General features: G+C 48.9%; 1 protein-coding gene across 2 annotated transcripts in view; it reads left to right on the top strand.

Annotated features, from left to right (window-relative positions):
* The window catches only part of CFAP47 (cilia and flagella associated protein 47), a 546,843-nt gene that overhangs the window by 160,787 nt on the left and 369,271 nt on the right, over positions 1 to 16,785 (top strand). For both annotated transcript variants that reach the window (XM_075852746.1, XM_075852745.1), the window contains one exon: positions 2,807 to 2,888. In XM_075852746.1, coding sequence (XP_075708861.1) covers positions 2,807 to 2,888 — 82 coding nt within the window. The remainder of the gene's footprint in view (positions 1 to 2,806; positions 2,889 to 16,785) is intronic.

The following is a 16,785-nucleotide window of genomic DNA, read 5'->3' as shown; positions in this document are numbered from 1 at the left end:
GAGACAGACAGGTGAGCCCTAATCTACCCACCACTCAGTCCCTACCTACTTGCACGACCCTTCCTAGGCGATGGCGTACAACTGGGTGACGGTCCCTACGCTCAATAAGTGCACGACAGACAAACAGACAAGGGTACACAGAAGCTAAGGGAAATGGGGCAGTTGCCCACGGCAACACCGTGAGCAACAAGAGTAGTGAACGAGCCGAGTCAAACCAGGAGTGTACGAGGTACCAAACGCAGAGCAGGAGCGTAGTCAGTAAAGCCAGGGTCAATTTGAAGCAGAGGTCAATAGTACTAGCAGGAACAGCAGAGCCAGGAAACAAGACAGAATCACAGGCAAAGGAAGAGCAGGAAATGAAGGTATAAATGGACCGAGGGCGGGAGCTAGCTCCGTCTGGCCAGGCTGTGATAGGTTCTCCCACTCCTCAGCCTACCATCCTGAGTGGTAGCTGATCGAGTCACTCTATCAGACCAAGGAGCAGATGCAGACTGATTAACCACGGGCGTCGACACAGAAGCTGTGTCAGGCAAATCCTTTACAGTACCCCCCCTTTTATGAGGGGCCACTGGACCCTTCCTAGGTGGACCTGGCTTATTGGGGAACCGAAGATGGAACCTCCTGAGCAATACCCCAGCGTGAACATCCCGGGCGGGTACCCAAGTCCTCTCCTCAGGCCCGTATCCTCTCCAATGGACGAGGTACTGGAGGGAGCCTTGGACCATCCTGCTGTCCACAATCTTGGCCACCTCGAATTCTACCCCTTCAGGGGTTAGAACAGGGACCGGAGGTTTCCTCGAGGTAGCCAAGGACGGGGAGCAGCGTTTCAGGAGGGAGGCATGAAACACGTCGTGTATTTGAAAAGACGGGGGTAACTCCAGCCGGAAGGAGACAGGGTTAAGGACCTCAATGACCTTGTACGGTCCTATATACCGGGGAGCAAATTTTTTGGACGGAACTTAAAGACGCAAATTTTTTGAAGACAGCCACACCAGATCCCCGACCACAAACAAGGGGTTAGCAGAACGTCTTCTATCTGCCTGGGTCTTATGTATGCTCTGGGACGCCTCTAGGTTCTTCTGAACCTGGACCCAGACTGTGCACAGTTCCCGTGGAACTTCATCTACCTCGGGATTGTTGGAACCACCAGGTGAAACGGAGGAGAACCGTGGATTAAACCCAAAATTACAGAAAAAGGGGGAGACCCCTGACGAGTTACTGACCCAGTTATTAAGGGAAAATTCGGCGAGGGAAATGAAGGAGACCCAATCATATTGACAGTTGGAGATAAAACACCTTAAATATTGTTCTAGAGACTGATTAGTCCTCTCAGTTTGGCCATTAGTTTCAGGATGGAAGGCCGAGGAGAAGGACAGATCAATCTCCAACTTTTTACAGAAAGCTCTCCAAAACAATGAAACAAATTGTACCCCTCTGTCAGAAATAATATTGACAGGAACCCCATGGAGACGCAGGATGTGTTTGACAAACAAGGTAGCTAACGTCTTGGCATTGGGTAGTTTCTTGAGGGGCACAAAGTGGCACATCTTACTGAAGCGGTCTACTACAACCCACACCACCGACTTGCCTTGAGATGGAGGCAGATCGGTGATAAAATCCATGGAGATATGGGTCCAAGCTCTCTGGGGAATGGGCAAAGAACATAGTAAGCCTGCTGGTCGGGACCTGGGAGTCTTGGACCTAGCACAAATTTCACAAGTGGCGACTTAGGCCTTAACGTCTTTAGGCAACCCAGGCCACCAATAGTTTCTAGCAATGAGGTGCTTGGTACCCAGGATGCCTGGATGGTCAGATAGTGCAGAGTCATGATTTTCCCTGAGTACCCTTAGCCGGAATTGCAGCGGAACAAACAGCTTGTTCTTAGGAAGGTTCCCGGGAGCTGAACCTTTATCAGCCGCAATTTCGAAGACTAAGTCAGAATCAACAGAGGAAAGTTCAGGGGCGTCAGGAACCAAGGAGAAGGCCCATTCTTGGGGGCCGTCCTGGAGCCGGGACATAATTATACCCACTCGCTGGCTCTCAGAACCTGAGGAGTGTTGTCTTAATCGGAAATAGAGCCTACAACCAGCCTGAGTGGTATCTGATCGAGTCACTCTATCAGACCTAGGAGCAGATGCAGACTGATTAACCACGGGCGTCGACACAGAAGCTGTGTCAGGCAAATCCTTTACAAAAGGTATAAAGAAAACACTGATGCATCACTTTTCCTTTGTGTTTACTCCTGTGTCTGGCTCAAATTGCTCCAGTTTATGAGATATTCCCTTTACTTCATTATAATGGCACCCATAAGTGTTCAATCTGTATATTAATGTGCACGTCCTCCTACTGAGCTGAATGAGGGAGGACGTAGATGATAAGTTCCATTCTCCAACTGCTATCAGCCAATGGAAAATACCTTCTCTGCATATCAGTAAAGAAGTAGAGAAGAAGCTTTTATTAAAAAACACAGCTTGTAGTGTGATGGAGACTCACACAGTAAGGCTATGTCCACATCTGCGTCGGAGGCTCTGTTAGGGGCCTCCATCGCAGATCAAGGCAGAGGTTACCAGAGACAAAAGTGCAGCACGCTGCGCTACTGTGTCCTGTAAAATCACGGACACCCCGACGGAATGCCGATGGAACCTATTAAAGTAAATGGGTTCAGTCGGCAACCCTGTGTTCTAATACATTGGAAAATTCAGTTCTTCTACATCTGTTTATCATGCAGGAGTTAGACAATATTCTTACTACAGTATATTCTATACTCACAGTTTACAAATCATTGATATTTTTGTGTTTTAAACAGAAACCAGGGAGCGTCTCTTTCTCACATAAAACCTGAGTATCTCTTTGAGCCTCTTGATTATGAAAGATGGCTGCAAGTACAGGTAAGTTCTAGAAACGTATGTGAAGAATAGCAATAAAGCAACTTTTTTATCTTTTTTACTTTATGTGCTTTACAATGACCGTTCTCACTTTATTTACAAAAATTGTTAATATTTATCTTATTACTGTACCAGGTGGGTCTGCTTTATATTTCTAAAAAACAATAAACAGCCTCATGAATTCTCACAATAAGATAGGAAAATCTTCTAAATATCCCTTTAAGATCTCTTTATGGTGCTCATTGCTTACAATAAAAAGGTTTTCCCACCATTAGAAGTGATGGAATATCATCACCAGGTTACTCCATCACTTCCTCATTGATTGCGGTCTGACTACTAAGAATGCCTCTATTTCTCAAAATAAAGGGCCTGTAGCACTTCCGTACACCCATAACTTTGATGGTAGTCAGGGCCGCCATCAGAAATTTCTGGGCCCATACAGCCAAGGGGTCTTACTATTGGGGAGGGCGCAAAGTAAAGGGGTGGGAGGTAGGGCAGCGGTGAAAAGCAAACTAGTAGAGTCTCTTTGAAGGGGCAGAGACAGCTGGTCGGTATCAGGGGGCAAGGTAGAGAGACTAAGTGCCAGGGCTTGGGGGGGCAAAGGAGGAGGGGATTTCTGGGAGAACAGAAAGTAGCAAGGGTTGGAGGGTGGCCAGGGGGAGACGCAACCTGTCAGGGACTCTGTGGAGGAACAGGGAAGTGACAAGGACTCTGCGGGGGACAAAAATTAAAACAGTTTGTGTGCAGAGAATCTGATTGCAGGGGGGCATCATAAACAAAAATTATTGCACTGAAGCTGCTGCCTGTACACAGCAGAGTCACTCACCAAGATGTAGTTCTGGCCGCTGCAGTCCCTAAGATCTCCCACTGCTGCGGCACACCTTGATGACTTTTTTTCGCCTTCTCTTCTCATGCAGCACACACGTCATCTGTGTAGACACCACACGACAAAATAAATTCAGACACCAGACCTCTAAATAATTTCATTCCCCAAACCAGAAAAAAATTCAGACCCCAGATCAGACCTCTTAAATGGGTATTCCGGTTACATCAAGTTACCCCCTATCTGTAGGGTAAGGGGTAACTTGCTGATCGGTGGGTGTCCGACAGCTCGGACCCCCACCATTTACGAGAACGGGGGTCCCGAACCGAGCAGCAGGTCTCATTCTCTATAGCAGCGCTGGCAAAAACCGAACACTGCACTCGGTTATCTCCTGCGCTCCCATAGAGAATGTACGGAGCGGCAGTGCGCATGAGTGACCTGCCGCTGGGATCAAACGAGGGGTTCGGCGTCTCAATTCTCGTAAACGGTGGGGGTCTGAGCTGTCGGACACCCACCGATCAGCAAGTTATCCCCCTACCCTACGGATAGGGGCTAAATTGTTTTAACCGGAATACCCCATTAAGGAATTCAGACACCTTTCCACCCGACCCCTACCTGCCGTCACAGTTTAGCATTCAGGCTTTAATGGTCTATCTAGTCGATATGGGATTTGATAACAAAACATTTATTGATGGGGATTATCTGCTGAGGCTCTGTGGGGGAGATGTCCAATTTTCTATGGGTGCTTCTATATAACTACATGGGATAACGTCTCTATGGTAAGCGAGGAGTGACAGTAGGTGGCTATGTGGTGGAGGCAGGGAGGTGCGAGGTAACATGGCCTTTGTAAGGGGAAGAAGTAGCAAGGGGGAGATGCCAAGTCGCAGGGAGTAGACACTACATGGCATGTGCAGGTGGCTCTGTAGGTGAGAGGGCAGTGAGGAGACACCTTGGCACGGGCTTCATGGGGGGGGGGCAGGTGGCACACAGTAGGTGACAGGGGCTTTGTTAAGATAAAAGAACTTGCTTGGGCTGTATGTGGAGACAGGCCGGATCATAAAAGATGAGCTTACATTACAAAAATGATATGGATCGTATCTTCTCCACCCCCTTAGGTATTATCTCACTACCCACCTCAGGTTTGAAGGCTATGTAAACCATTGAATGTGTTTTTTGTTATTTTGTTGTTTTTTTTTAAATAAAACTAATTACTAGTCTGTTTGGTGCTACTTTCCAAATAGTTTTTATTAAAAATTATTTTTACTTTATGGGATACAGCTGCTTTGTATGCTGTATACAGAGCAGCTGTATTGTGCACTGAAACCTTTATCGGTCAGGTCCACGGGACTGACGGGTTCAGTGTCAGCGACCCTGGGTGTCTCTTCATAATTTAGATTTGATCGATAACAGGTGGATCCTGACCGGCCGACACTGAACCCGTCAGTCCCTCTGACCTGACGGATTCAGGTCTCAGCGCACGATGCAGCTGCTCTGTATATATACAAAGCAGCTGTATCTCAAAAAGTAAAAATAAAAAGTATTTACAAAGTTTCATAACACACACACTAATAAACTTTTTTATTAAAAAACAAACAAACAGAGGTGTACATAGCCTTTCAGATCTCTCCCCTCCCCCAGGTATCCTCTCCTTCCTCTACCCCTCCCTTGAGATATCCTCTTTTCCCCCATCTATCATCCCCCTAGTATAATGTCTCCTTCAGTGTCATACACTCTCCATTATTATCTCCTACCCACTACACCATCATTTCGATCCCCACCCAATTATATCTCCCTGCCCCCATTGTCATCTAACCCCCCCATAGAAAGCAAATGTCTTACCCAGGTCTGTATGATATCATCCTGACACTGAAGCACCGCATTGTATCACTAGCAGCAGCTCTAGGGCAACTCTTATCTCCTGTGCTGTGTAACGGGACAATAAACCTGCTGATAGTAATACAAGACTATGAAGCAGTGCTGAGAGGTAGAGATGAGCGAACTTATGAAAAGTTCGGTTCGGCAAGTTCGCCGAATTTCGTGCAAAAGTTTGATTCGGACCGAACTAGTTCTGACCGAACCTGTAATACAAGAAAGCCCCTAAAAATCGTGTATAACACTGTTTTAAAGCCCTAGAAGCCCTGTATAACACTCTTAGGTCACCCATGAGTGTATCCAAGTACTTTTGAGCTGTCTTTAATGCAAAGTTGGTGTCAAAGTTACGCCAACATGTATGGCTCTAGGAAAACGGATGGGACACGGAGATAACTAACAGAAACCACTGCACTTGTGCATGTTGTATGCTTAATGCATTGTTAAAAAAGGTACAAAAATTAACCATTTTAGGCGGCTGATGCCTGCCAGGGTTCATACATATAAGGTGGTAAAAGAAGAAGCAATGGCTTTTGACAAGCCCTCCAAAAATTGACCCTTTTTATTGGCAGATGCCTGCCGGGGTTCATCCATACATGGATGTAAAAGCATTAAAGCAACAAGCAATGGCTTTTGACAAGCCCTCCAAAAATTGACCCTTTTTATTGGCAGATGCCTGCCGGGGTTCTTCCATACATGGATGTAAAAGCATTAAAGCAACAAGCAATGGCTTTTCACAAGCCCTCCAAAAATTGACCCTTTTTATTGGCAGATGCCTGCCGGGGTTCTTCCATACATGGATGTAAAATCATTAAAGCAACAAGCAATGGCTTTTCACAAGCCCTCCAAAAATTGACCCTTTTTATTGGCAGATGCCTGCCGGGGTTCTTCCATACATGGATGTAAAAGCATTAAAGCAACAAGCAATGGCTTTTCACAAGCCCTCCAAAAATTGACCCTTTTTATTGGCAGATGCCTGCCGGGGTTCTTCCATACATGGATGTAAAAGCATTAAAGCAACAAGCAATGGCTTTTCACAAGCCCTCCAAAAATTGACCCTTTTTATTGGCAGATGCCTGCCGGGGTTCTTCCATACATGGATGTAAAAGCAACAAGCAATGGCTTTTGACAAGCCCTCCAAAAATTGACCCTTTTTATTGGCAGATGCCTGCCGGGGTTCTTCCATACATGGATGTAAAAGCATTAAAGCAACAAGCAATGGCTTTTCACAAGCCCTCCAAAAATTGACCCTTTTTATTGGCAGATGCCTGCCGGGGTTCTTCCATACATGGATGTAAAAGCATTAAAGCAACAAGCAATGGCTTTTGACAAGCTCTCCAAAAATTGACCCTTTTTATTGGCAGATGCCTGCCGGGGTTCTTCCATACATGGATGTAAAAGCATTAAAGCAACAAGCAATGGCTTTTCACAAGCCCTCCAAAAATTGACCCTTTTTATTGGCAGATGCCTGCCGGGGTTCTTCCATACATGGATGTAAAAGCAACAAGCAATGGCTTTTGACAAGCCCTCCAAAAATTGACCCTTTTTATTGGCAGATGCCTGCCGGGGTTCTTCCATACATGGATTTAAAAGCATTAAAGCAACAAGCAATGGCTTTTGACAAGCCCTCCAAAAATTGACCCTTTTTATTGGCAGATGCCTGCCGGGGTTCTTCCATACTTGGATGTAAAAGCATTAAAGCAACAAGCAATGGCTTTTCACAAGCCCTCCAAAAATTGACCCTTTTTATTGGCAGATGCCTGCCGGGGTTCTTCCATACATGGATGTAAAAGCATTAAAGCAACAAGCAATGGCTTTTCACAAGCCCTCCAAAAATTGACCCTTTTTATTGGCAAGGGTGAGTAGTAGCAGCACATTAAAAGACACTGGACGACAGTCACAGGACAAAGCCCTGTGGTGGGGCAGGCCTGCTTGTAGCAGACGGGCGGCAGTGGAGGTGTATTGGTGGTAGTAGAGGTACTAGCCAACACAGACAGCAAGGGTGCAAGCAGTAGTAGCAGTAGTAGCAGCACATTAAAAAAAAGAGACTGGACAGTCACAGGAGAACAAAGCCCTGTGGTGGGGCAGGCCTCAGGCCTGCTTGTAGCAGACGGGCGGCAGTGGAGGTGTATTGGTGGTAGTAGTCGAGGTAGCCAACACAGACAGCAAGGGTGCAAGCAGTAGTAGCAGCACATTAAAAAAAGAGACTGGACAGTCACAGGAGGACAAAGCCCTGTGGTGGGGCAGGCCTCAGGCCTGCTTGTAGCAGACGGGCGGCAGTGGAGGTGTATTGGTGGTAGTAGTCGAGGTAGCCAACACAGACAGCAAGGGTGCAAGCAGTAGTAGCAGTAGTAGCAGCACATTAAAAAAAGAGACTGGACAGTCACAGGAGGACATAGCCCTGTGGTGGGGCAGGCCTCAAGCCTGCTTGTAGCAGACGGCAGTGGAGGTGTATTGGTGGTAGTAGAGGTAGACTAGCCAACACAGACATCAAGGGTGGTAGACTGGTAGTAGCAGCAGCACATTAAAAAAAGAGACTGGACGACAGTCACAGGACATAGCCCTGTGGTGGGGTAGGCCTGCTTGTAGCAGACGGGCGGCAGTGTAGGTGTATTGGTGGTAGTAGAGGTAGACTAGCCAACACAGACAGCAAGGGTGCAAGCAGTAGTAGCAGCACATTAAAAAAAAGAGACTGGACAGTCACAGGAGGACAAAGCCCTGTGGTGGGGCAGGCCTCAGGCCTGCTTGTAGCAGACGGGCGGCAGTGGAGGTGTATTGGTGGTAGTAGAGGTAGCCAACACAGACAGCAAGGGTGCAAGCAGTAGTAGCAGTAGTAGCAGCACATTAAAAAAAGAGACTGGACAGTCAGAGGAGGACAAAGCCCTGTGGTGGGGCAGGCCTCAGGCCTGCTTGTAGCAGACGGGCGGCAGTGGAGGTGTATTGGTGGTAGTAGTCGAGGTAGCCAACACAGACAGCAAGGGTGCAAGCAGACAGTAGTAGCAGTAGTAGCAGCACATTAAAAAAAGAGACTGGAGAGTCACAGGACAAAGCCCTCTGGTGGGGCAGGCCTGCTTGTAGCAGACGGCACTGGGGTGGATTGGTGGTAGAAGTAGTAGCAGCTGCAGCACCAACAGCGGCACATTAAAAAAAGAGTGGACAGGACAGAATCCCATAGTAGCAGGCAGCAGTAGCAGGCGGCAGCGGCAGCAGCAGCAGCAATGTCAGATCTAATCAGTGGCATCAGGCACAGGGGTTTTAAAATCCTCACCGATCCACGCTTGATTCATTTTCAGAAACGTGAGATTTTCCAAGCTGTTGGCGGACAATCTTGTTCGCTTAGGGGTGACGAAGCCCCCTGCTGCGCTGAATACCCTCTCTGACGCTACACTGGAGGGTGGACAAGACAGTACACCCATGGCAAACTGGGCCAGTTCTTGCCAATGATCCAATCTGCTGACCCAGAAGTCCATGGGGTCTGGGATCAGCATTTCTGACGGAGAAAGGGCACAGTCCAAGTACGAGTGAACCTGGTTGTTTAGGTGCTGCACCTGGAGATGGTGAACATCCCTTTGGTGACTAGTGCTACGATGTGTGTCAGGTCGGGGTATTGGATGTAAAAATGTTGTCATCATATTTTCCAAACTGAATTGGCTGCTGCTGCTGCTGCTGCCGCTGCTGCCACGGCTGCCGCCTGTTGCAGAGGTAGCTCTGCCAGAGGCGGTGGAACGATGAGACAGTGGGGAGCGGAGAGTGACCCCCCGGTCAGACATGCTTGCAGCGGGTGTCTGCCGTTTGAAAGCCATGACAAGCTGGCTGCATAGCTTCTCTCTATAATAAGCCAATTTTGCCTCCCTCTCGGAAGGCGCAAAAAACTCCCCCATTCTGGCTTTATACCGAGGGTCTAAAAGTGTGGCTATCCAGTAGTCATCTCTTTGCTTCATGCTAACAATACGACAGTCAGCGCGCAAGTAACGAAGCATACAGCTCGCCATCCTGGCCAGCGTTTCAGAGGGCCCGGTTGGTTCCATCTCCGCCCCATACTGCCATGGTTGTCCATCATCAAGGTCGTCGTCAGACTCGTCATCACCACCATCACTGTCATGTTGTGCGGCTGCCTCGTCCCCTATCCCTTCCTGTGATTCCATCTCCAAATCCAGCTCCTCTTCAGGTCCTGTTTCCTCATCCTCCTCCTCCTCCTCCTCCTCAACATCCATAGCCAGATGTGATCCTTCCTCCATCCTTTGCTGAATCATCGCTGTGAGCGTTTGCTCCATAATGAATATCAGCGGCATAACATCGTTCATTCCGGTAGCGTCACGGCTCACAAATCGTGTGGCCTCTTCAAAGGGCCTCAAAACGCGACATGCGTCTCTAACCAGCTGCCAGTGCCTGAGCTCGAAATTACACTGGCTCCAAACGCTGCCCGTCTGCTGCAACAGAAAATCATTCACGGCTTTCCGCTGTTCGTACAGACGGTCCAACATGTGCAGGGTGGAATTCCATCGTGTTGGAACGTCGCAAATCAGGCTGTGTTCTGGGAGATTGTTTTGACGCTGCAAGTCCAGGAGGGCGTGCTTAAATGCATACGAACGTCTAAAGCGAACGCAAACCCTCCTGGACATGGCCAGCACACCCTTCAAACCAACATATGACTTTAAGAAGCGTGTTATGACCAGATTGATCACATGTGCCATGCAAGGAGCATGTGTCAGGTGACCTAGACGCAGTGCAGCCACAACGTTCTTGCCGTTATCAGAGACAACATTGCCCAGTGTGAGTTTCAGAGGAGACAGCCAGCGTGCGATTTCCTCCTTGATGCACAGCAGCAGCTCCTGCCCTGTGTGGCTTTTCTCGCCCAGGCTCAGCAGGTGTAAGACAGCGTTGTGGCGCTTCACCTTGCACCTATGAAAAGAGGAGGGAGGAGGAGTGGAAGATACGCTGTGTCCTGTCGGGGACGGGAAGACCTCCAAGGAGGAAGGCAAGGAGGAGGAGGAGGAGTAGGAGGAGAAGGATGGTAGGCGCCTGGTGTCCGGAGTTGAACTAGAAACATACAAGCGTGGAGGTGGTAATGCCTGGCATTGCTGCGGTGGTGCATCGGACTGCAAAATATTGACCCAGTGGGCCGTGAAAGACATGTACTGTCCCTGCCCATGGTTGCTGCTCCACGTGTCGACGGTGGCATGTACCCTGCTGCACACGGATAATTGCAAGGACTTGGACACCTTTTCCTCCACATGCTTGTGCAAGGCAGGGACAGCTGTTTTGGAGAAGTAATGTCGGCTAGGTATTCGCCACCTAGGCTGAGCGCACGCCATCAATTGCTTGAAGCCGGCGGAGTCGACCAGGTGGTACGGCAGCGACTGCACCACCAACAACTTAGCCAGGTGTGAATTAAGCCGCACGACAAGTGGATGACTGGGTATATATTGTTGCTTATTGGACAACGATTCCGTAATGGATAACTGACGGGACATAGGAGGAGCACTAGATGACAGTGATGATGATGATGACAACGACATGGTGGATAAGGCCTGGCTACTACTTAGATGACAGGGACTCGGAGCAGCAGCCGCAGCGGAAGAGGGGTCTTAATTAGATGTACATGATGGTGGGGCATGTTGATTGTCCCACATGGCCTTGTGATGCCGTTCCATGTGTTTACGTAGAGCAGTAGTTCCTACATTGCTGCCCTGCCCACGCCTTACTTTCTGCTTGCAGATACGGCACTGTGCCATGTTTTCCTCCTCCGGGAAGGTACAGAAAAATTGCCACACGGCAGAGTACCGTAAAGAGGTAGTACCACGTCCACCACCACCACAACCACCCGAGCTTGCCCCTTGTCTGGCAGGCTTTTTTCGGGAGCCTACACCAGCATCTGTGTCGCCGTCACCGGCTCCTGAGCTGACCCTACCGCTGCAACGTTTTTCAGATTGACTTCTGCCCCTACCTCGGCTTGGCTGTTTATCACGTCCAGTGCCGCCACTACTACCCTCCTCCTCTGACGCCGTCATCACCTCGTCACCTGGTTCCCACGTCCTGTCTAAAACAACATCATCATCATAGCCTTCCTCATCATCCCCGCCACTTCTGTCACTGTGTTGTGAATGTGATGTGACATCATGGCGGGCTCCATGCCCCCCCTCATTACTGCGTCTGCCACCACGGCTACCACCACCAACACCCCCACTACCGCAGCTATGCGTCTCAGTCACCGCTTCCACCTCCACCACCGCCGCAACACACTCCGTTGGCTGACTCGCGGAAAACAAATCATCATCATCACTATGTTGTTCAGTATCTTCCTTCGCACCCGAGGAGATGTCTCTTAGGACTCTCAGGAAAGATGGCTTCCCGCTAGGAAGGGGGAGCGAAGACATAGATGATGGAATGGAAACGCTAGAAATACCTATATTACTACTGTCACCGTGCCAAGGAACTGTAGAGGATCTGGAATCCAACGAAACCTGGCTTGAAGCCAGATCGTCAGAGTCTTCCTGCTGAGATGACCGCGAGCCAGCCAACCAGTCCACAATGGCCGTATTGTCTAAAGTAACCCGCCCACCGGAGGAGATGGACAAGTCTGGCTTGCTGATACTACTACGAGCAGGCACATGGCAGCTGCTACTAGTGGAACTGGGCACATGTCTTGTGCCACAAATGCTGCTACTGGGTCTGGCACCAACAGATCCAACATTTGGACTGGAAGAGGAGACGGCATGGGTGTTTCTTCCTCTACCCCGTCCTTTCACAACCTTTTTTTTCCCAGACATTTCAGAGCCCCTTTTAAAAGCGTATTCACACACGGACACTGGCTTGGCAAATGGCAATGAATGAGAATTTCAATCAGCCTCGCTGCAGTGCACTCAGGGAATGCTGGGCCTTGTAGTACTACTAGGCTGCCTGTATGGCAAGTTGGATTGTTATCCTGTTAATAACGGCCAGGGATGAGCCCCTTTTAAAAGCGTATTCACACACGGACACTGGCTTGGCAAATGGCAATGAATGAGAATTTCAATCAGCCTCGCGGCAGTGCACTCAGGGAATGCTGGGCCTTGTAGTACTACTAGGCTGCCTGTATGGCAAGTTGGATTGTTATCCTGTTAATAACGGCCAGGGATGAGCCCCTTTTAAAAGCGTATTCACATACGGACACTGGCTTGGCAAATGGCAATGAATGAGAATTTCAATCAGCCTCGCGGCAGTGCACTCAGGGAATGCTGGGCCTTGTAGTACTTCTAGGCTGCCTGTATGGCAAGTTGGATTGTTATTCCTGTTAATAACGGCCAGGGATGAGCCCCTTTTAAAAGCGTATTCACACACGGACACTGGCTTGGCAAATGGCAATGAATGAGAATTTCAATCAGCCTCGCGGCAGTGCACTCAGGGAATGCTGGGCCTTGTAGTACTTCTAGGCTGCCTGTATGGCAAGTTGGATTGTTATTCCTGTTAATAACGGCCAGGGATGAGCCCCTTTTAAAAGCGTATTCACACACGGACACTGGCTTGGCAAATGGCAATGAATGAGAATTTCAATCAGCCTCGCTGCAGTGCACTCAGGGAATGCTGGGCCTTGTAGTACTACTAGGCTGCCTGTATGGCAAGTTGGATTGTTATTCCTATTAATAACGGCCAGGGATGAGCCCCTTTTAAAAGCGTATTCACACACGGACACTGGCTTGGCAAATGGCAATGAATGAGAATTTCAATCAGCCTCGCTGCAGTGCACTCAGGGAATGCTGGGCCTTGTAGTACTTCTAGGCTGCCTGTATGGCAAGTTGGATTGTTATTCCTGTTAATAACGGCCAGGGATGAGCCCCTTTTAAAAGCGTATTCACACACGGACACTGGCTTGGCAAATGGCAATGAATGAGAATTTCAATCAGCCTCGCGGCAGTGCACTCAGGGAATGCTGGGCCTTGTAGTACTACTAGGCTGCCTGTATGGCAAGTTGGATTGTTATTCCTGTTAATAACGGCCAGGGATGAGCCCCTTTTAAAAGCGTATTCACACACGGACACTGGCTTGGCAAATGGCAATGAATGAGAATTTCAATCAGCCTCGCGGCAGTGCACTCAGGGAATGCTGGGCCTTGTAGTACTACTAGGCTGCCTGTATGGCAAGTTGGATTGTTATTCCTGTTAATAACGGCCAGGGATGAGCCCCTTTTAAAAGCGTATTCACACACGGACACTGGCTTGGCAAATGGCAATGAATGAGAATTTCAATCAGCCTCGCGGCAGTGCACTCAGGGAATGCTGGGCCTTGTAGTACTACTAGGCTGCCTGTATGGCAAGTTGGATTGTTATTCCTGTTAATAACGGCCAGGGATGAGCCCCTTTTAAAAGCGTATTCACACACGGACACTGGCTTGGCAAATGGCAATGAATGAGAATTTCAATCAGCCTCGCGGCAGTGCACTCAGGGAATGCTGGGCCTTGTAGTACTACTAGGCTGCCTGTATGGCAAGTTGGATTGTTATTCCTGTTAATAACGGCCAGGGATGAGCCCCTTTTAAAAGCGTATTCACACACGGACACTGGCTTGGCAAATGGCAATGAATGAGAATTTCAATCAGCCTCGCTGCAGTGCACTCAGGGAATGCTGGGCCTTGTAGTACTACTAGGCTGCCTGTATGGCAAGTTGGATTGTTATTCCTGTTAATAACGGCCAGGGATGAGCCCCTTTTAAAAGCGTATTCACACACGGACACTGGCTTGGCAAATGGCAATGAATGAGAATTTCAATCAGCCTCGCGGCAGTGCACTCAGGGAATGCTGGGCCTTGTAGTACTTCTAGGCTGCCTGTATGGCAAGTTGGATTGTTATCCTGTTAATAACGGCCAGGGATGAGCCCCTTTTAAAAGCGTATTCACACACGGACACTGGCTTGGCAAATGGCAATGAATGAGAATTTCAATCAGCCTCGCGCCAGTGCACTCAGGGAATGCTGGGCCTTGTAGTACTTCTAGGCTGCCTGTATGGCAAGTTGGATTGTTATTCCTGTTAATAACGGCCAGGGATGAGCCCCTTTTAAAAGCGTATTCACACACGGACACTGGCTTGGCAAATGGCAATGAATGAGAATTTCAATCAGCCTCGCTGCAGTGCACTCAGGGAATGCTGGGCCTTGTAGTACTACTAGGCTGCCTGTATGGCAAGTTGGATTGTTATTCCTGTTAATAACGGCCAGGGATGAGCCCCTTTTAAAAGCGTATTCACACACGGACACTGGCTTGGCAAATGGCAATGAATGAGAATTTCAATCAGCCTCGCGGCAGTGCACTCAGGGAATGCTGGGCCTTGTAGTACTACTAGGCTGCCTGTATGGCAAGTTGGATTGTTATTCCTGTTAATAACGGCCAGGGATGAGCCCCTTTTAAAAGCGTATTCACACACGGACACTGGCTTGGCAAATGGCAATGAATGAGAATTTCAATCAGCCTCGCTGCAGTGCACTCAGGGAATGCTGGGCCTTGTAGTACTACTAGGCTGCCTGTATGGCAAGTTGGATTGTTATTCCTGTTAATAACGGCCAGGGATGAGCCCCTTTTAAAAGCGTATTCACACACGGACACTGGCTTGGCAAATGGCAATGAATGAGAATTTCAATCAGCCTCGCGGCAGTGCACTCAGGGAATGCTGGGCCTTGTAGTACTTCTAGGCTGCCTGTATGGCAAGTTGGATTGTTATCCTGTTAATAACGGCCAGGGATGAGCCCCTTTTAAAAGCGTATTCACACACGGACACTGGCTTGGCAAATGGCAATGAATGAGAATTTCAATCAGCCTCGCGCCAGTGCACTCAGGGAATGCTGGGCCTTGTAGTACTTCTAGGCTGCCTGTATGGCAAGTTGGATTGTTATTCCTGTTAATAACGGCCAGGGATGAGCCCCTTTTAAAAGCGTATTCACACACGGACACTGGCTTGGCAAATGGCAATGAATGAGAATTTCAATCAGCCTCGCTGCAGTGCACTCAGGGAATGCTGGGCCTTGTAGTACTACTAGGCTGCCTGTATGGCAAGTTGGATTGTTATCCTGTTAATAACGGCCAGGGATGAGCCCCTTTTAAAAGCGTATTCACACACGGACACTGGCTTGGCAAATGGCAATGAATGAGAATTTCAATCAGCCTCACGGCAGTGCACTCAGGGAATGCTGGGCCTTGTAGTACTACTAGGCTGCCTGTATGGCAAGTTGGATTGTTATTCCTGTTAATAACGGCCAGGGATGAGCCCCTTTTAAAAGCGTATTCACACACGGACACTGGCTTGGCAAATGGCAATGAATGAGAATTTCAATCAGCCTCGCTGCAGTGCACTCAGGGAATGCTGGGCCTTGTAGTACTACTACTACCACTACTACAAAGGCTGCCTGTATTGCAAGTTGGATGCAATGGGGATGAGCCCCTTCTAAAAGCGTATTCACACACGGACACTGGCTTGGCAAATGGCAATGAATGAGAATTTCAATCAGCCTCGCTGCAGTGCACTCAGGGAATGCTGGGCCTTGTAGTACTACTACTACCACTACTACAAAGGCTGCCTGTATTGCAAGTTGGATGCAATGGGGATGAGCCCCTTATAAAAGCGTATTCACACACTGGCTGAGTAGTGAGTAGTGGATGAGCCCCTTCGATTTCTGAATTCCTGCCTTTTAGATTCCTAAAGCTTTCCCTTACTGCACAGAGATGCTATCCCTACAGCTCCTGTCTGTAAAATGGCCGCTGAGCTCCGTGCATAGACTTTTATTGCAGGCTTGAGCCCGCCCCTATGCTGCCTCCCGATTGGCTGGGAGAGCCGTTTGCAAGGCATTATGGGGTAGCCTGATGTCAGGTGATCTTCTGTAATCCTCCATTTTAGATGTAACATGTGGCAGGCGCCAAAATGTAGCCGGGTTCGGTCAAAACGGGTTCGGCCGAACCCGGTAAAGTTCGGATTCGCTGCGAACCGAACTTTTCCAGAAGTTCGGACCGAAACCGGGTTCGGTTGTCCCGGTTCGCTCATCTCTACTGAGAGGGTATAGTACCGACATAGTTAAAGACATTGCTTTTTTGGTGGAGATATGATTTGAGGAGACTCCGGGCAGCAGCAGCCTGACACAGACCACAGACATTACATACTCACTGTGTCAGAAGTCTTCTGTTGCTGATTGACGCTTCCACTGGATTCAAACCTCCCACTGCCTTCATGACGTCTCCCCTCGTCTCCT

Source organism: Rhinoderma darwinii, chromosome 2 (genome assembly GCF_050947455.1).
Source record: "Rhinoderma darwinii isolate aRhiDar2 chromosome 2, aRhiDar2.hap1, whole genome shotgun sequence".
In the NCBI taxonomy this organism is placed as follows: domain Eukaryota; kingdom Metazoa; phylum Chordata; class Amphibia; order Anura; family Rhinodermatidae; genus Rhinoderma; species Rhinoderma darwinii.
The sequence above is the reverse complement of the archived record's forward strand: the minus strand, read 5'-3'. Positions and strand labels throughout refer to the sequence as shown.